Source organism: Patella vulgata, chromosome 3 (genome assembly GCF_932274485.2).
Source record: "Patella vulgata chromosome 3, xgPatVulg1.2, whole genome shotgun sequence".
Taxonomy (NCBI): domain Eukaryota; kingdom Metazoa; phylum Mollusca; class Gastropoda; family Patellidae; genus Patella; species Patella vulgata.
In genome coordinates this window covers 60,940,063-60,961,365 of record NC_065881.2, presented here as the reverse complement: position 1 = coordinate 60,961,365, position 21,303 = coordinate 60,940,063, and the positions used below count along the sequence as shown (strand labels likewise).

The 21,303-nt window shown below is 38.3% G+C and overlaps 1 protein-coding gene across 7 annotated transcripts in view; it reads right to left on the bottom strand.

Annotated features, from left to right (window-relative positions):
- Window positions 1-1,576, bottom strand: part of LOC126814207 (F-actin-uncapping protein LRRC16A) — a 63,664-nt gene extending 62,088 nt beyond the window's left edge. For all 7 annotated transcript variants that reach the window (XM_050539209.2, XM_050539213.2, XM_050539211.2 and 4 more), the window contains exons 1-2: window positions 1,420-1,576; window positions 1,167-1,264 (exon numbers count right to left, since the gene is read on the bottom strand). In XM_050539209.2, the coding sequence (XP_050395166.1) occupies window positions 1,167-1,264; window positions 1,420-1,456 (135 nt within the window). In that variant the 5' untranslated portion in view covers window positions 1,457-1,576. The remainder of the gene's footprint in view (window positions 1-1,166; window positions 1,265-1,419) is intronic.
- Between the last annotated feature and the right edge of the window lie 19,727 nt (window positions 1,577-21,303).

Here is a 21,303-nt window from a genome sequence, read left to right as displayed (position 1 = left end):
CAACATTTTAAAAATTCAAAAATTTCAAATTGGAGCAACTTTGACTGGGGTTTCCAAAAATTCCTAAAGTTAGCCAATGTTTGTGGAAGAATTAGTTTGTTGATAATTACAACTGAACTATCAAATAATAAAAAGAGTTCAATGACAAATGATCTATTAAAATTCAACAATGTTATTAAGCTTCTTGAACTATTTGAAGGTAAAAAAAAGCAGATTAAAGCAGGAAAGCAGCATTATAAACTTGTGTGACAGACGGGACAATTGTGACTGACGGGACACATTTCAAATACAATTTTCACTCTGTTGATTCATATTAGATCTAATTAATTATATGCTCTGAATCGGCCATATAAAGAAGGAGATAGCTATTATTGTTAAACTTTTAAATATTACCTAGTTCTGTTAATACAGAAACTTTTCAGTGTATTCTGTGACAGACGGGACAATATTTATTGTTACGATTTTCAGCTTGAAAGATACTTTAACTTACATGTACCCTCAAAGAAATTATATACACTGCACAGTTTATTACTAGTTTATATGATACAAATATGCCACTACCATCATTTTCTACCCCTATTTTATTACAACAGAGCAAATTAAATTTAGGCTGCTAAATCATAACTATTTTTTTAAAAATGATCCACAACTTTGGCGCCTCGTATTTTGGTGATAACGTAAGACAGATAAAATATCAACCCAATTTAAATAACTTCAACATAATTATATTGAAAAAAAAATTGCATTGAACTTCCTCCTTATCATTTTATTTTTGTTCAAGTGTGGAACATTGGCATAATAACTATATTATTGTTATTTTTGTCATGTTATTAAATATATGCATACTAGTCATCCAAATAATGGTCCGAATGAGCCTTGTCATGGCCCGTATCAGCAAGGTCCGAATCCGCCACGGTCCGAATCAGCCGCGGTCCGAATCAGCCGATTACCAATGGGCACTACCATCTACAGATGCACATGAAAAATGTATGGAATCCATGGAGAGCGGGACAAATAACCATGCTGTTTTTAGTAGTGACACTAGTTTTTGTCAAAAGACAGGTTAAGTTAATATCTTGTACTAGTAGTACTTAGTAAGATAGATAATGCTATGGCCTATGGGCCTAGGCCTTAAGTACTAGACTAGAGATGAGTAGATGACTTACCAAAATTCGATTTTCTGTACGATCATTTCTAATTTCTTGTCGAACCATTCGTTTAATCCCCAGTTTAATCCGCCTATCCATCACATCTTTAATACTATCTAAAATCAAATTATTAAGATATTATAATAAACCCTAATAATTAATAAGCAAGATAATTTACAGGTGGTTTTATGACATAGTTAGTCAACAGCCAAATCAAAACAAACGGGAAAGATTTCAGGGCTCTCGGATAACTTTAGAACAGAACGTTTACCCTGAATCTCTTTTGGTATATTACTTGGTGCCGCCATGGTTGCACACTCCTATTGTCCTAGCACATTTGTTGAAGGGGGTTGATTTAGATAAATGTCACATCTACACAAAAAATATAGAGTTTCAGCACTGATCCGAGGGAGTGTCTACGTCAACGCCATCTTCTAATTTCGAGTGACGTCACAAGGCTGAGAGCAAATTCTTGAGTGGCGAGATTCGGGCGGTTTCGCCAGGTTGTTAGAACACACGCCGTTTAAAGAGACGCCAGAAGCACATTGAAATTTAACAACTTAAATTCATTTCTTAGAATATCATCATATCTACATTGTGTACATTAGCTCTAAACCCAATGCAAACAAATCCCAATAGCGAGTAATAATAAAACATCCAGTTTTAAGGCATCCCTGTATTAAACATGTATACATCATAGCCAAGAGATAAATCTGCCTTTTGCAGGTCTTTGTTTAGGCCTGAAATGTTATCTAAATTATTAATTAGACATTGATTTACTTATCCAGACCATAATTAACTCTCGATGTCATCGCTAGCCTGCGATATTTACTGGATTTGAATCCGATCTGCTGCTCAACGCTCATAGATGATTAAATCGAAAAATGGATAATCGAGACTATCGTTTCTATCGCACCGATTTTAGTATTGATGATCGAGGCCAGGTCTGAAATTCCGTCGCTAAATTCTCGGTTCAGGGATGATCAATTTGACTGAAATTTTCAGCAAATTCATTTTACATTATCTAGTTTTTAACTATTATAGTGAGAACTGCCAACTCTTTATCTAATCTCCCATAATGCTCCTTTAAGTTCACCAGCTTTAAGAATCAAAACGCATAACCGAGCATTAAGATTTTTAAACAATTCCATCGAAGTTATTAATTCATAGTCCTTAATTCTTATTTCTTCATTTGTTGTCGTATTTCGACATTTGTACACTAAAATCAACATTTGTATCTTAAAATCAATATTTGTTTTACAAATCAGACATTTGTCACAAATGTATTTTTGTTTAATTTAATTTTATTTTAATATAAAGATAAAATTTGTTTTAGTAAATCAAAAAAATAATAATCTACATTTACATTCCATCTTAGACATACAACGAAAAACAAATCTCGAAAAACAAATTTCCAAATACAAATCTCCAAATACAAATTCTTCAATAACATTTCTCCAAAAACATTTCTCGAAATTCGTCGAATCGGGGGGTGGGGGGCCGAATGGTTAGCACGTGCGCGCTGTATCATAAGACCTGTCATTGAGTCAACTGGTGTGGTTTCGAATCCCCGGCTGTACGTGACAAGGAGTAGGGTCGCCTGTCCAACCTTGTGGGTTTTCTCCGGAACCTCCGGTTTCCTCCCACTGCTAAAGACCCCTTCGCGCAAGCGAATTATTGAAATAAAATTAAACCATATGTTAGTCCCGAAATGACCTAGTTTGTGTCGGGTGGACGTTAAACCACATCTCTCTCTCTCTCTCTCTCTCTCTCTCTCTCATCGAACGGAACATCATGACGACATAAGCGGAAATCAACCTGGCATACAATAAGTCACCATACAACAAAGGAGAATCGAGCAACCATATAATACAATACGAAAAACCGTTCGATATTGGTTAATCTGATCTAGCATTAAATAAAATAAATTGAAAGTAGTCTTTTTTCAGAAATTAGGTTTTGTCTGATAGCGACATATTTCTTTGCACAAACGAAAGACGGCTTTATCTCTTCTAAATCATGTTAGCATATAATGATAACTGGAATTTCATATTATTATAAGACGCGTATTTTGACTTCTAAATGGTATGCATCCCAATATCTTGCATTTTGTGTTATGGCCCGTATTATGACGTTAACACCACCCCCATCCCCCACATTTAATACATGTTAGTGCCATTTCAATTTTTTTTTTTCAAGGTACGTAAATACAATTGTGCAAGAAAATAATTTACATTTTGTAGCAAACAATACACAATATACTTTCCAGCTATATATGCACAGATATCGGTTTTTTGACTTTAAATATCCCTCCCCGCCTCCTTCCCCTCCCCCCCCCCCTATTTACTACAAATGTAATGAAATGGGGTTTAACGTCCTACTGTTCTGCTCCGAACTGGGCTAATGAAGACGGGCATACGCCATACAGTGTGCTATGAGGGAAATTTTGCCCGGACAGCGGCACTACGGCCTACTCTTATATCGAATCCCAACTGCCAAGAGATCTTTTACGTGCACGCCAATGTGTACGCGGGACCTCGGTTTTCCGTCCCACCCGAACGACTAGAAAGCTGTCCTTGTCAAGCCCTCCGTCCTGTATCACTGACAAGGGGGGACCACGCCGGAAAATCTAGATAAACTTTCTCGGCCAATGCAGGGATCGAACACCCGACCTCCAGGCTAGCGAGCCAGCGTCTTACCCACTTAACCACCGTGATCACCCCCATTTAATACAGTTTAGTTCCGTGGAACTTTGATCTTTTTTTTTGAAGTTATATAAATAGAAATGTGCCAGAAAATAACTTGAAAAGTTGTACGCTATATTAAATTCTATTAATTGATTGGGAGGGGGTGGGTGGGGTCTTAAATGTAAAAATACGGGTCATACTACGACATTCCAGGCATCACACAGAATACCACTGAAAAGAAGTTTCATTTACCTTTTCAGAAATGTAAATTATATTCTGGCACATTTAAAATTTACCTTGAAAATTGAAGTTAGTGGTGAGGGTGGGGTGGGGGTGGATGGGTGACGCTAAATACTATTAAGTTAGTGTGTGTGGTGTGTTGGGGGGAGGGGGGTATTTAAAAGTTACAATACGGGTTATCGTGTATCGCATGAGCGGAAAGTATTTATTTCTTTACCCCTCTTTCAATATATTACGCATTCCCTGGCACATTCATGATTACATGATTTAGAAGAGATAAAACACTCTTTCGTTTGAGCAAAGAAATATGTCGCTTTCAGACTAAACCTAATTTCTGAAAATAGACTACTTTCAAATTATTTTCTTTCTCGAAGGCCCGACCCGATTAGCCATACTACGCACGTGGTTTCACTAAAGATACATTATGGAAGATTAGATAAAGAGCTGGCAGTTCTCACTATCATAGTTAAAAACTAGATAATGTAAAGGGGATATTCTGAAAATTAAAACTAGATAATGAAAAGGGGATATTATGAAAACTTCAGTCAAATTGCTCCATTCTGATTGGATATATTAGCGTTTGAATTTTAGGCCTAGTTTCTATCATCATTACTATAGTCGGTGCAATAAAAACATAGTCTCGATTATCCATTTTTGGATTAAATCATCAATGAGGGTTGAGCAGCAAATCGGATTCAAATCAAGTGAAAATCGGACACATAAGATGACATCGAGGGTTGATTTAGATCTCTTCATGTTAATAAATGTCTAATTAATAGTTTATATAACCTTTCAGACCCCAAAAAAGACCTGCAATAGGCAAGACATCGTCCGATCAGAGACAGTTCCTAAAGGAACTAATTTAGCTCTTGCATAATGTATGTTTAATGGTCCAAAAGTTATTTTTATTATAAAATTGAGAGGAATTATGATAATGAGAAATATTTGAATTTATACCAAAAATGTGCAAAAGCGTCAACCACTGAGCAAATTTAAACTCAGTACACGGACGCTTGAGATAGATAGAGCGACCAGAGCATTTCATATGTAAATTTGTACCAGCGGTGAAGCTGAATATCTGAGACACACGTTCTTCTCCATTCTCAGACAAAAGTTTTTAAGCCGTCCACTCGACTAAACGACACAATACAGTAGACCATGCAGTATATAATGAACACTGACAGGTGTATACACGATGTTGCAACCTTTGTAAATGAACTGTTTAAAAATACCGTTTGTTATGTAATCCCTTACTGTAGAGCCAAATATAACTTCGAAATATATGTTTATAAATTTATGAAAATCCAGCTTTGTTTTTGCTGTATCGCCCAAGCCCTCCTCTTTAAGTATGGTTTTCACGCTTCGCACAGTCCTGTTCAGCTAGCTGTACTTATAGCGTAACACGCCCGAATATTACCACTCCGTAATAATGATTAGGATACTGCTGGATGATTTTAAAGAAGTGAAATGAAATGGGGGTTTAACGTCCTACTGTTCTGCTCGGGCTAATGAAGCCGGCTTGAGATGCTGAACACGGAGCTCGTTGTTTTAGCATTTTTTTTTTTTTTTTTTTTCAAATGTATTTTTTTTATATTTCATATTTTCGAGAGCTTGTTTAAGTTATAGAAGTTGTTTTGAAATTAAAAGAAATTAATGTTTTTTTGAACAAATAGGCTAAGGCGACAGTGGGTGGAGTCAGAACAAAATGTTAGTGCTATTAGTGTTAAGAGTTTGTCAGTAAAAGTTCCTTATAATTTGATGTTCAGGTAGGGAAAAAGGTTACACTTTCGAAAATATATTAAATTTTAAAATTGAAAAGCATGGCCAATCTTAAAAACTAGTTTGTTCTAGATTAGTAAGGGAGCTAGGTTCAGGTTGATTCGAAAATCGCGTACAAAATTTCTACTATGCTAGATGAGCGGACAGCGGTGCCCGATACTCTGAACCTTGATTCTTAAGTTGCGGGTCCCCTTCCCATGGGGGTCCAACAAAACGTCGAAATTTCGAGTTTAATTCGACTTTTGCGTGCAAAAATCAACTTTCCTGCTTAAGTTGACCAACTTCAGATGTCGCCAAAAACATTTCTTGAGAGGACCCCCGACCCTTCCTTTCTCCCCTGACAATTCATAAAAAGAATTGACTGCCACTACATAAGAGAACACGAAAGAAAAACAGAAAAAGTCCGTGCATTACCATTTTTTTATAAGGTATAGAATGAATATAAACAAGGGAATGTACGGACTATTTCTATTTTTCTCGTGTTCTCTTATCTAATGACGTTCAATTACTTTATTGAATTTTCAGGTATCCTCTTACAGTCCCATAAAACAACTTTTGGTCTTCGAAGGAATTATTAGTGAGCAGAAATTCGGCCGTGTACCTGTTATCACTCGTCACATCAGTCAGTTGTATCCTCTTACAGTCCCATATAACAACTTTTGGTCTTCGAAGGAATTATTAGTGAGCAGAAATTCGGCCGTGTATCTGTTATCACTCGTCACATCAGTCAGTTATATAGAGAGATGACTCGTGTTTTCCTTTGGCGTTCGTCACTTCCAATTCAGGAAACCTGTATTACTCAGCTATCGTAGCAATGATCTCTGTGTTAAAAGTGAAATGACAAAATGACGATTTAATTCTACTTTCGCGTACAACGATCAACTTTTGTGCATACGTCGACCAACCTTAGTTGTCATCAAAAACACTGTTTAAGAAGACCCACGAAACTTCCTTCCTCCCTTAAGAGAACCCACTTTACCCCCCCCCCCCCGATGTATCACTAACTTAAGCCCATTCTATATCAGATAAGGAAGACAAAACCGGGAGTGTGTGTGTGTGTAGGGGTGGGGGTGCCTATGTACGGGTTTTATAAAGCTCGGCTCTCGGAGAAGGGGCTGATTTAGTTTCAAGAACTCTAAAACCAAAGCTTCTTCTCTTGGCACATTAATGAGTGGCACGACAACACCATACGGTGGAAGGGAATATCATCCTAAAGATTATATTTTGGTAGAATGGACGTCAGGAGCTTTTAGGGTCATCAATTAAATCAGCTCCCTTCTCCGAGAGCCGAGCCATATAAAACCCATACTAACCCGTGGACTAATATAGTGAAACGTTTAACGAAAAAGTTTATGTTGTACGCGGAAGTTAAATTAACTGATCTCTGATGGGAGTAAAGATGAGGTAAGTTATTTGTAGGCTGAAGTTGACTTAAATCGTCAGTTTTTGGCTAGTTTACCCTCCCACCCCCACCCCTTCCATCATCCCGTTGTGTCGTCCTTATCCGAGATAGAAGGGGATTTCGCGTTAAGTTATTGTAATGTTCTAGTGAACCAACAGTGAAACTTTTAACAAAAAAATTAATGGTGTGCGCGGAATTCGAATTAACTCATCTTCGCCAATCTGTTTCACAGAGATCTTTTAATATCTCTGTTACAGATGACTGTTTCGACACGTGACGTCACATCACGCGGCGTCGATCATTGCATTGTTTACAAAAGACGTTACTGATTCGGGCTAAATGGCGAATTTTACTTATTTTAATACTCATTTACACTAAATAGGAAATGATTTTTATCTACAAATGATTTAAACGTCTTTATTTATTTTTCTAATAAATGAAAAAAAAATGTTTTAGAATTTAATTTGACGGAAGAAAAAAGTTAATATTTGGGACTTATTAAGTCGCATCGATGTCATCCTTATCAGTGATTCTAGCGGCCTAGCGAAAATTCACTGCTGATCAGTGTGCATCTTCGCGTGCAGGTATAATTGAGCGCCCTGTGGGTTTTTTAAACAAGGGATACGGGTGGTCACTTTACACAGTAAGGGTGTTGGCTTAACAAAAAATGGAACTACTCATGGTGTTAGGGAGCCATGTGAGGTTTTATAACATTTTAATTCCCCAGTATTTATTTTCAAAACACGATAGGCCCACCACTTTCTTTCAACTTTAGGCCGTGTATCTTTTATATCATTTTTTAAAAGCAGAATGATCCAGCTATATATTCAAGTCTGCTAAATGGAAAATATTTAAAACGAAAATGCATCTAGTTATTCGGATAGGGCGCAAAACCGAGGTCACCCTGTGCAGAGGAGGGCGTTTAACTCCATTTCATTTCCCGATGAGATTAATCCACACAATAAAAAATCAACATAGACCAGCAGCCCAGAGCACTTTGGTCAAACGAACAAGATTATACCAATATCCGAGTACCAGAACGACTACTGGTGTAATCTAACTTTTTAAGATATGAATGTCTGTCGGGTCCCAGTTGCTGCGTGAAGAGCCCGAAAAAGGGTGCCCAAAAATGGGCTGGATCAAACATTGAGGATACCACATGGAAACATGTTGAAATGAACAGATACACCTCCCAGAGTACAAAACAGGCCCTGCCAGACAAATACCAAAATTTTGAGCTATAGATTAAACATTAGGTAGGCCTACCACATGACAGTTAAAATGAACAATTAGACTCTACAAAGTATAAACTACCCAATGCCAGACAGATTGCCTGTTGTAAAAGCCCCGCCAGACACCTCAAAAGTTGGGCCCCATGGGAACTGTGTTTGAAATGAGCTGTATCAAACATTGGGAATACCACATGGAACCAAATATAAATGAAAAGGTACATCTCATTGAGTACAACACAGTCCCTGTCAGACAAATTCTCCTCTGCACAAGGCCCACAGGACGAACCATGGGCGTACATAACGATTTTGTTTGGGGGGGGGGGGGGGTGTTTAGCCAAAATGCGACCGACTGATGCCCATACCCCTAGTACGAGTGACGCAGTCAGGAGCCGAGCACCACAGGTGCGAGTTTTGTAGGGGCCATGTGCAGTAGCGGATCTAGATAGGGGTGGGGGGGGTCCAAATCTAGGGGCTACCCCAGCCAAAATCCCACCCCACAATGAATGTCAACAAAATACAGGCTATAACATTAAGCGTCCCGGTAGAACATAGATGGTATTGTATAATTATATAGTTGTTTGCCGATCGTTGTCTCGCTGGAAAGCAGTTTTATTTAAGTTGACATAAAGTTTAGGTCATATATGATTGTGCCTATAACACTGAGCAACCTGAGAAAATTTTGAAAAATTGAGTCAATATCTTGGCATTTGAGGTCATTGCTGGGAGAAATTCTTGTGGACGAGAGGACTAGAAATGTGAGTCAATTTGACAAAATCTCGAGATTTGCCCTTGTCAATTCCGCCTGTTTTGCAAGAGTTGACAGAACTTTTGTGTAGTCTGACGCCTCACGACCCACACAACAGTGCCAGTGGTACTACTAACATAACTAGGCAGTTCAGTATAACCGTGAATTGTGAATATGAAAGTGCTGAGACAGTATAAGACAACAGAGGAGTGGAAGAATGATGTTATAATGGAATCGAGCGCCTCAGGCGCGAAAAAATTTCAGATGTGTAACCGAGCTTTTAATTTTTGCGACTTGGCCTGACAATTTTAGTCAATGTCATGGCAAATGGATCCAAATTCTCGTTAACGAGAGGATAAGAAATGGGACAGAATCTTGAGGCCTATCTGTCAATGTCGCCTGTTTTGTGAGAGTAGAACTAACAATTCTACAGTCTTTTGACCCACGACTCACTCACTAGTGGTACTACTAACTAGGCGATTCACTGTAACTGTGAATATGATAGTGATGAGATAGTATAAGACAGAGAAGGAGTTGAAGAATGATGGCATAATGGAATTGAGCGCCGATATGTAACTGAGCTTTTAATTTTCGAGGACTGGGACTGAGGGCACTTAACCTCAATGGGGCGCTTACTTGGTCTCTGAAATCTCCTGGACTTTGGGGAGAGATTTTGCAGAATTCTGATGGTCAGAAAACACCCCATTAATTCATTTAGTCTGAGACCGACTGCGATGAGCACTTTTTTTTTGAGACCGACTATTTTTTTGCCATGGGGTGAAAAACATTTTTTTCAAACATGATAAGTCGACAAGGTTATTTTATACTAAAGTTTTGCGTGAGTAGAGTGACGTGTGCAGTGAGCACTTATTTTGATACCGACTGCTCATATCTTACGATCGACTGCATTGATTTTGCGACCGACTAGTATTTGAGATCTATTCTGGCATTATTTGTTTACCTCATTAATTCATTAAGACGTCGATGCATAATTTTGAGACCGACTGCAGTGACTGCACTTATTTTGAGACCGACTATTTTTCTCCCTGGGGGAAATTTTGTTCTTAAGACTTACATACTCACAACAAAATAAGAGTGAAACACATCACTTTTTTCAAACATGATAAGTTGACAAGGTTATTTTATATTAAAGTTTTGCGTGAGTAGCGTGACGTGTGCAGTGAGCACTTATTTTGATACCAACTGCTTTTATTTTGCGACCGACTGCACTGATTTCGGGACCGACTATTTTTTTTCCTGCCCCCCCCCCACATTTACGCCCCTGGGACGAACCCAAGAGTCCCAAATTCTGAGCTAGATCGAAAATTGGAGGTACCACATGAAACAAATTTAAAATAAACAATTAGACCCTATCTAAGTATAAAATACATAATGCCAGACAAATTGTCTGCTGTAAAAGTCCCGTCAGACACCCCCAAAAGTTTGGCCCGTGGAAATTGTGTTGGAAATGAGCTGGATTATACCTTGGGGATACCACATGGAACCAAATTTTAATGAACTGGTACATCTCACTGAGTACTAAACATGCCCTCGCAGACAAATTGTCCTACGTATAGACCCACAGTTGCCCTAAAGGGTCCCAAATTTAGGGCTAGATTAAACAGTGGAGGTACTAGACGAAACGAGGTTAAAAGATAAGATATGATAAGATTTTATTGTATCATTGCATCCACCAAGGACGGGCGGCATACACAGTTTAAACAAAAGTTTGGATGTACAATGTGATATAATGAGTCTATATATGTATCAAAAGATGGTCCGTATAATGAAAAGCTGTGTAGAGCTAAAACGAAAATAATCTAAACTAGCCTGGAAAATAAACTATTTCTACTGAAATATTGGTATAATAAACATATCATATTGAACAGGGGTGTTGGTTAACAGGTAAATCTGATGCTCTTTCTTGGGGGGGGGGGGAGAGGGAGATGGATGGGGTTTAACGTCCACCCGACACAAACTAGGTCATTTCGGGACTAACATATGGTTTAATTTTATTTCAATAATTCGCTTGCTCGTAGGGGTCATTAGCAGTGGGAGGAAACCGAAGACCCTGAGAAACCCCACGAGGCTGGACAGGCGAGCCTACTCCTTGTCACGTACAACCGGGGAATTGAAACCACGCCAGTTGACTCAATGACAGACTTTATGATACAGCGCGCACACGCTAACAATTCAGCTCCCCCCCCCCCCTGCTCTTTCTTGGAGACACTTATATACTCTTCAAAAAAAGTAGGGGATATTCAGAAACAATACAAAACTGCGGAAATGCACTGCTGTTTTTATTAGAGGTAACCAGTGTATGTTAATAACAGGCCAATTGCCTACACATGAACATAAACAGTTCATATGGGCGGCTTATCTGACCGGTCCCATTTCGCTCGCAAAATGATACACTGTCAAAAGTGAAAATGGAGGTTTGATTTTTGTCTTAATGAGTAATTGCTCCACCAATCCTCATGCATTTAGCAATTCGTCGTGGCATGCTCCTAATCAACCGTCCAATCAGATTTAGGGCAATCTGACCCACTCCTCTTGCAGTGTCACGGCCAGTTCTTGCAGTGTTGTCGGTTGACGTTGACGTCGACGAACACGTCTCCCTATCAAATTAAACGTAACACACTAAAGCAGAGATATTCTAAACAGTAAATCTTATGCAATTGAATCGATAGGAAAGCAAACATGGATAGGATAAACCAGCAAGCGGCAGTTTTCATCAACCCTTCCTTGAAGTGTCAAATTTGACAATGAACCCCTCCCATATGTATGGCGCTGTGTTGCACATGCAGCTCGAGTGGTTCTGTTGGGGCGATAAGTTCTTCATCTGTGAACATACTCTCAAAGCATGTCAAGTGTTTATAACTATTTATCATATCACAACCTGCATAAGTATTTGCATTTCAACATCCCCTACTTTTTTTTTAAGAGTATATATGAAGCAACCTGACTAGCAATTTCGTTTGGGGGATTTAAAACATTAATCATATTGCACGAGATGTTCGGATTGCTTTTGTTATATTCAGAGGCGTAGCCGTGAAATATATATTGGGGGGGGGGGGGGGGTCCGCAACCCTAACCCCCTAACTCATTTTTAAAACCCCTAAAAAATATAAACAAACACCATGTGGCCATGCTGTCTACCAAGACACCGCGTGCAAAAGCATTATGGTTACGTTGCTGGCTGAGCGGGAGATAAATATTTGGTTTAGTGGCAGAAAAAAAATAATAAAATATTACTGACAGGCTAACTAGACACAATTTTATGGAACACAGTTACTTTTCACTTCACACATGTTTCCAGGATGATTCTCTCTGTGTTTTATTTTAGCAATGTAAACCATATTGGGATATGTACAGGTTTTTTACAGATATAATCTTAACTAATCCTAATAATTGTTGTAAATAAATAGAAGTTCGGGCCTACTATGTAAATTTTTTGGCCCCCCCCCCCCCCCCCGACCCCTCCCATGTGTGACGCCCATGGTTATATTTATACAGCAGAATATGAAATGGTATTCGTCTTCTATTTGATTATTATTACATTGTTTACATAAACGTGCATGCGGCGGAATATTTGTATAACGACCACGCTCTGTCTCGAGATGGTGTTTACTAAGCCTAATCGAAGTCAGCGCAACTTTGTTGGCTTTCGATTTAACAGAGTGCCGATAGAACGGTATCGCATAAAAATCTGGCTTAATTTTTCCATACGTCCGAAATTTATGGATCGATATAGTGTCCACGGGGCCTAACTTAGTAGAGTCTAATTATTCAATTTAACCTTGCACCATGTATAAGTACCTCAACTGTTTAATCTAGCCCTAAATGTGGGACCCTTGGGAGAGTATGGCATGGGGGTCTATGCAGAGGAGAATATATCTGGCATGGCCTGTTTTGTGCTCAGCGAGATGTACTAGTTCATTAAAATTTGGTTCCATGTGGTATCCCTAATCCAGCTCATTTCCAACACAATTTCCACGGGCCCAACTTTTGGGGGTGTCTGACGGGACTTTTACAGCAGACAATTTGTTTGGCATTATGTATTTTATACTTAGAGTCTAATAGTTTATTTTAAATTTGTTTCATGTGGTACCTTATGTTCGATCTATAGCTCAGAATTTGGGACCCCTGGCGTCATGTGGGCCCTGTGCAGAGGAGAATTTGTCTGACTGGGCCTTTGTTGTACTCAATGAGATGTACCTTTTCATTGATATTTCCATGGGGCTCACTTTTGCGGGTGTCTGCGTGGCTTTTACTGCAGACAAATTGTCTGGCATAATGTATTTTATACTTAGTAGAGTCTAATATAATAGGTTATTTTAAATTTGTTTCATGTGGTACCCCCAATGTTTGATCTAGCTCAAAATTTGGGATCCTTCTGGGGCCTCCTGCGGGCGCTGTGCAGAGGAGAATTTGTCTGATAGGGCCCGTGCCTACTCAATGGAATGTACCTTTTTATTTACTCTTGGTTCCGTGTGGTATTGGAAGCCACGGTGGGTAAGACGCTGGCTCGCTAGCCTGGAAGTCGCGTGTTTGATCCCTTGGCCGAGAAAGTTCATCGGGTTTTTCGATGTAGTTTCTCTTTGTCAGTGGTGTAGGATAGAGGGCCTGACAAGGACAACTGTCTAGTCGTCCGGATAGGACGAAAAACCGAGGCTCCGTGTATACATTGGCGTGCACATAAAAGATCCCTTGTCAGTTGCCCGGGCCAAATTTCCCTCAAAGCAGACTGTATGGCGTATGCCCGTCTTCGTTAGCCCAGTCGGAGCAGAACAGAAGAACATTAAACCCCACTGGGTAGTTTATACTTAGTAGAGTCTAATTGTTCATTTTAACTGTCACATGGATCCAATGTTTGATCTAGCTCAAAATTTGGGAATTTGTCTGGTTCTATAGAAATCTATAGTTTTTACCACAAATTCTATCTATTGCAGCACCAATGAATCTATAAGTTTAATGAATCCAATAGTTTCTTACAGTATTCTAAAAAATTCTATCGGAAATTACACTTGGAAAAAACTCATCTGCCGATCCTACACAAAACTATAGTAAATGTTTTAGAATCTATAGTCAAGTGAAAAAAACTACAGAATGAATTCGTTTACTTGTAGAATTGTATAGCATTCTATAGAATCCCACAAACTTCTATAGGAACCTATACTTTTTCTATAGGACTTTTTCATAAGGGCCCCCTTCCCATGGCCCCCTCTCTGCGATAGTTTTTTCTGCTTAGAACTAGTATATGACTTCCCACCTGGGTTATACTACACAGACCACCATTTCAGTTTCAGGTCGAAATTTCAAAAAATTTCTCGGGGACAGAACCCCCGAAACCCCAAGAGGAGAGACCCCTCCCCCCCCCCCCACTTAAGGGTGTCATCTTGTCAGTGGGGCCTGATAGCTAGGTTGCCTCAGGGCCCGGCGACCTCATGATCCGTCACTGGCCGGGGGGACCCCGGTAACCGCCCCCCTCCCCCTCCCCACCTAAAATATTCACTGCCCCTCCGCAGCCAGCAGGCTCCAGGTTGCGGGCCTGACCCAAACCCGTAAGTTAAAACAAACACAATATACGATTAATTAAACCTATCGCAGGCCTTGTCAACTTGCAGTTAAAACTCAGCTCCAGTATTCGAGACTGTCGGTTGTCTCTTTTCTTGACTGGTTCAACACCGTGGGACGGTTCCATTTTTATACGTCCACATTCATAATGTGAACGTATTATGCCGTCGCCCCTGTCTGTGTGTGTGTGTGTGTGTGTATGTATGTATGTGTGTGTGTGTGTGTGTGTGTGTGTGTGTGTGTGTGTGTGTCTGTGGTTCGCCTACAGGGCGCAATTCTTCATGGATTTTCTTCAAACTTGGTATACTTATTCCTTATACCCCAAGGAAGATCCCTATTGTTTTTGGTGCATGCCCGACCCCCCGGGGCAGAGCCACGCCCATTTCTAGTATTTGTTTGTTTGTCGTCTACAGGCCACATTTCTTAACTAATAATCTTGAAACTTTGCATACACATTCTTTGTACCCTAAGGAACATCCCTATCGTTTGGGGTGCATGCCCAACCCCCAGGGGCAGAGCCACGCCCATTTTCTTTTCGTGTGTCTTTGTGTCGCCTACAGGGCGCAATTCTTACTGGATTTTCTTCAAACTTGGTATACTTATTCCTTATACCCCAAGGAAGATCCCTATTGTTTTTGGTGCATGCCCGACCCCCAGGGGCAGAGCCACGCCCATTTCTAGTATTTGTTTGTTTGTCGTCTACAGGCCACATTTCTTAACTTATAATCTTGCATACACATTCTTTGTACCCTAAGGAACATCCCTATCGTTTGGGGTACATGCCCAACCCCCAGGGGCAGAGCCACGCCCATTTCCCATTTTCTTTTCGTGTGTCTTTGTGTCGCCTACAGGGCGCAATTCTTACTGGATTTTCTTCAAACTTGGTATACTTATTCCTTATACCCCAAGGAAGATCCCTATTGTTTTTGGTGCATGCCCGACCCCCAGGGGCAGAGCCACGCCCATTTCTAGTATTTGTTTGTTTGTCGTCTACAGGCCACATTTCTTAACTTATAATCTTGCATACACATTCTTTGTACCCTAAGGAACATCCCTATCGTTTGGGGTACATGCCCAACCCCCAGGGGCAGAGCCACACTTTATATACTTATTCTTTGTACCCTAAGGAACATTCCTATCATTTGGAACATCCTTATCATTTGGAGTAGGCCCTACATGCCCAACCCCCAGGGGCAGAGCCATGCCAATTTTCTTTTTGTGTGTCGCCTACAGGCCACAATTCTAAATCGATCATCTTGAAACTTAAAATACATATTCCTTATACCCTGAGGTTGGTCCCTTTTCTTTTGGGTGCATGCCCGATTTTGGGGAGATAACTCCATTTAACAATGTCAAACTCCATTTAACAATGTCAAACTGACGTGATATGCTTTAAATAGTTGTCACCCATGTAACATTCGGGTTTTTGTGAGTGGTTTCTGAGAGCCTTTGTTCAACTTATTTTTTTCTGGTGGCTTACCAATTACAGATAAAGGAATGGGTTATGGTTTTATATAGTACTGCTTTTAGAAAAAGGCTCAATATTTTGACCATATCCCATTTATAGCATCCGCAGCAGATGTGGAATGTTGACAAATTTTTATAAATAGTGAACAGAATTATGCAAGAGCTAGATCTGCCTATTGCAGGTCTGTCTTTAGTCCTGAAATGTTATCTAAATTATGAATTAGACATCAATTAACTTACCCAGACCATAATCAACTCTCGATGTCATCGCTAGCCTGTAATGTTTAATGGATTAGGTTTTGATTTGCTGCTCGACTTCCATCTATGATTTAATCATGAAATCGATTAGCGAGACCATGTTTTTTAGTATTGATGATCAAGGGTAGGCCAAAAATTCAATTGCTAAAATTTCAGCAATTTCCCTTTACATTATCTAGTTTTTATACGCCCACATTGAAATGTGGTTGTATATTGTTGTCGCCCCCGTCCGCCGGTCCGGCGTCCACTCCACAATTGCTTGTGGACGCTCTATAGGCTAAAGTTAATATCCGATTGACTTTAAATTTATACACAGTGTTTAAGGTCATGAGACGAAGAAGCCTATTGATTTTCAGCAATTTTCAATAATTACTGCCAGAGTTATGGCCCTTGATCACTTCAAAAAATCTTGTGGACGCTCTCGAGGCCAAAGTTAATATCCGATTTACTTTAAATTTATACACAGTGTTTAAGGTCATGAGACGAAGAAGCCTATTGATTTTCAGCGATGTCTGATAATTACTGCCAGCATTATTTCCCTTGATCACTTTGAAAAATCTTGTGGACGCTCGTCTAAGGTCATGAGACGAAGAAGCCTTTTGATTTTCAGCGATTTCCGATAATTACTGCCATTGTTATGGCCCTTGTGGACGCTCTAGAGGTTAAAGTTAATATCCGATTGACTTTAAATTGATACACAGTGTTTGAGGTCATGAGACGAAAAATCATATTGATTTTCAGTGATTTCTGATAATTACTGCCAAAGTTATGGCCCTTGATGACTTTGAAAAATCTTGTGATGCTCTAGAGGCCAAAGTTAATATCCGATTGACTTTAAATTTATACACAGTGATTAAGGTCATGAGACAAAGAAGCCTATTGATTTTCAGCGATTTCCGATAATTACTGCCAGAGTTATGGCCCTTGATCACTTCAAAAAATCTTGTGGACGCTCTAGAGGCGAAAGTTAATATCCGATTGACTTTAAATTTATACACAGTGTTTAAGGTCATGAGACGAGGAAGCCTATTGATTTTCAGCGATTTCTGATAATTACTGCCAGAGTTCGGACTCTTGATCACTTCAAAAAAATCTTGTGGACTCTCTAGAGGCCAAAGTTAATATCCTATTGACTTTAGATTGATACACAGAGTTTATGACCTTGAGACGAACAAGTATTAAAAGTTTTGTAACCAAAACGTTAGCATGGGCCAGAACTTTATAAAAACCAAACAAATTTTAATGGTTTTCTGAGTTGTTGCTCTTAATCAGATTTTAGTGTATTATAAATGATTTATTACCCAAAAAAGTAAAAATATGCGACAACTCTTGTTGACTGCCCGGACGATTTAGCTGCTGTGGGCGTATGTTTCGTTGCCTGGCAACCTATCTTTTTGTTAATATTTTGTCTGTAAATTTGGCAAAACAAACCCATCGTCAAGCCTTCTTTGCCTGTTGTCATATTACAGCCATTTCATATTTCATTTTCTTCATTTTAAAAAGTACCATATCATTCATAGCAGGAATGTGGACGTATATTGCAGCGTTAGCAATGCTCTTGTTTGTTAAGCCAACACCCCTACTGTGTAAAGTGACCACTCATTTCCCTTCGCTTTAAAAAATAAAAACCCAGAGGGCGCTCAATTACATTAGGCGGAGGACTGGGAAGTTCTAACTAGCTTAGTTTTCAAAAGTCGTTGCAACTCACCGCTGTGGAAAGTTTTAATATTTATTTCTCGAGAAATAACCCTAATGTATTGTAAACAAAACTGCCACACTCCAATTTATGTGCCAGAAACGTTTTAAACAAATAATCTAAACGACAGCATTTTTTGTCCTCGCAATAATAAAAGTAGTGAGACGGCGAGCTTTCAGCCAATGAAAATCTAGTAAATAGCGAATAACAGTAAATACACGTGACCTTATGGAGAATTAAATAGATCAATGTCGTTGTTTTGCTATAATATATTTAGGTCGATTTTTTGTAGCCAAACTCGTTGTAAATCATATTTCTAATGAAAAGAAAGTGCGCACTATTAATACTGGTATTTACCGGTGTCGGCTAAAATGTAATAAGTGCATAAATGTGAAAGATTTAGGTCGGCGATGACTCATTCGATTATTCAATTATTGGGTAGTGTCCAACTGACAGCTGTTTACCACTTGGCGATTATGTCACATGTGTCGTGTTTTCGGACCCTCCACCCCACCAGACGGAAAGTTTTCCCCGATGCCAGACAAGCTTTACCCCTCTTACCCCCGTGAAGCCGCTGTCGGTAATACCTGACGGGCCTGTCCTCTCTCAACAAATTTTAAGCTGTTTGTAGCCTGTGTAAATGTGATGAATCAATTTATTAGTCTTAAGAAAGTAGGCCTACACGACACTGTGGAATTAATTTTTGCATGCATCGTGTTTAACGTCCCACCACAGCTCCGAGTATTAAGATAATTTGAGAAGGGTTGGAAATGTTGTTTGATAGTAATGATATAGGCCTATATATAATCGAATATAAATATAGATAATTGCCAAATATAAAAATCAATCAAGGTGTGTGAAGCTATATTTAGAGCCTAGAGGCTCTCTTCCTACTGTAGTCTTTCACTCTTTGCGTGTGTAGACATACATACTTTGCATTGTCGAGTTCACCCTAATATTAACTGGTTAGAATAGATCCCCTAAGCCCACCCTTCCTCATCTCTAATAAAGTCGACACTGTAGCATCCAAATAATATAACTATGCATAAATCAAAGGCAAGGCCCAGCACTCCCCCCCCCCCCATACACTGCTTAATGCCCTAAATTATGACTTTTTGAAATTAATGCATAGGTATAATACAGGTTGTGTTCTAACAACTGGCTAAAATGTCCGTTGTTTGTCCATTCCCCTATTTTAAAAAATATATATAGACTACTTGGTCTTGCTCAAAGGAGCGGTCTATGGGAGTTTTAAAAATAAATTATTTTTGTTAACATTATTTATTAAAGATAATTGGATTATAGAGCAGGCAACCCCACTCTCTAAAAAAAAAATAAAAAAAAAAAATAAAAACAGATATAAATATTACAATCAAAACATAATGAAATTACAATAATAAATCAAATACATAAATAAACACATATACATGTATATATTACATACACTCACACACACACATACACACTACACATACACTAATTCATTGATAATTAACATCAAACAACTGAGAAAAAATGTACCATAATAGACTAAAATAAATATGTATGCTGCACATGTCTGATATATAAAGAAATAGTTAAGATTTTTAATACATGTAGTTCAAAATTTAAACATTAAAGTAGCTAAGTCTCTAACTCAATATCATCCAAAATCTTCAACATTGAAAACACGATTTATTTGTCAAATTAAATCAACATTCATGTTGTGATCTTACCGGAAAAAGATGGGCTTTTGATATCCAATATTTAAGACAAAATAAACATTTTACCATTTGTACACGAATCGTGTACCATAATGCGCTTCAGCCCCAGTTATATCAAGAGACTTGAGGGACGAGGCTAGACACATTGCATCAAATCAAACGGCGTATATAGACTGGAATAACCAGACGCTAGAAATTTGCACTCGCTTGAGACTGCTGGCTTATTTCGCCGAACATAGATGATTTGAAATTGGAGTAAAAACGGAAACCATTGAATGTAAATCAGTTTATATACATTCATACTACAGTATTATATGCGTTGCGACCTACTTTTGTCAATTTCTCGGTCTCTCGTGTTTTAGTGATTTAGCTCCTTTAAATATTACTGTAATGACTTTAATTGACAAAAGTTCTGATTTTAATTGAAATGAATATGGAAAAAAACAGTATGTACAAGCTTTGTTGATAAGATATGAATTTATAGGCTTGAATCAGCATACAATAGGTATGTAAAAACATATATACCAAGTCATTTTAAAATTTAATAAAACATGTTGATTTTGATTTTATAATTATACTAAATCATTCATGGACTAAAGTGTACAAAATATGCATAATGAATTTGTTATGGTTAATATATGTTATAGCGAGTTCAATGATATGTTCAATATTAACAAAGATTACTTGAATTGTAAAACTGTTCAAAATTTAAACTCGACTAATGATACAGATTTAAAACATTAGTTTTACTATAAGATAAAACAAAATTATAATCCGATGGAATAACTTGATTTTAAAAATATCAGAAATTAAGAGAAAAAAAAAATCACTAAACTTCAGCCGATCATAAGGGTCAGACACAAAAAAAACCCTGATGTAAGAGTTATAAACTATGTGAGAATGTAGCATTCAACTGAGGATAAAATCCATGCTCCCATATATTGCTTTAATTTTAGTAATGCCAGGTTAAAGGTGTACAAAGAATTGGGGATAGAAAATCATTTTAAAGAAAAGGAAAAAATAATAATACTTTTAAAACAAATATCTGTTGATGTAATAATGAAAATATATATATTTATTTTTTTTTATTGAGAATGTATTGATTATTATCTTTGTAACAATATACAGTTTTTACATTCAAAATTCTTCTTCATCATCATGATCATCATTATTATCCATAGCCATCTCTGTGGGTGTAGGTGTGGAATTTTGAGTCTTTACATCCACAAAGATCTGTACAGGAAAGAGCAGCAACTTTACAGGAACATCTTTTTGATTCACCTTTGAAGCTTCTTCCTTTGTTCCTAAAGAAAATAGGAAATATGATAGAAAAAACATAATCGTATGTCACATGTGTGAATTTTTTTTG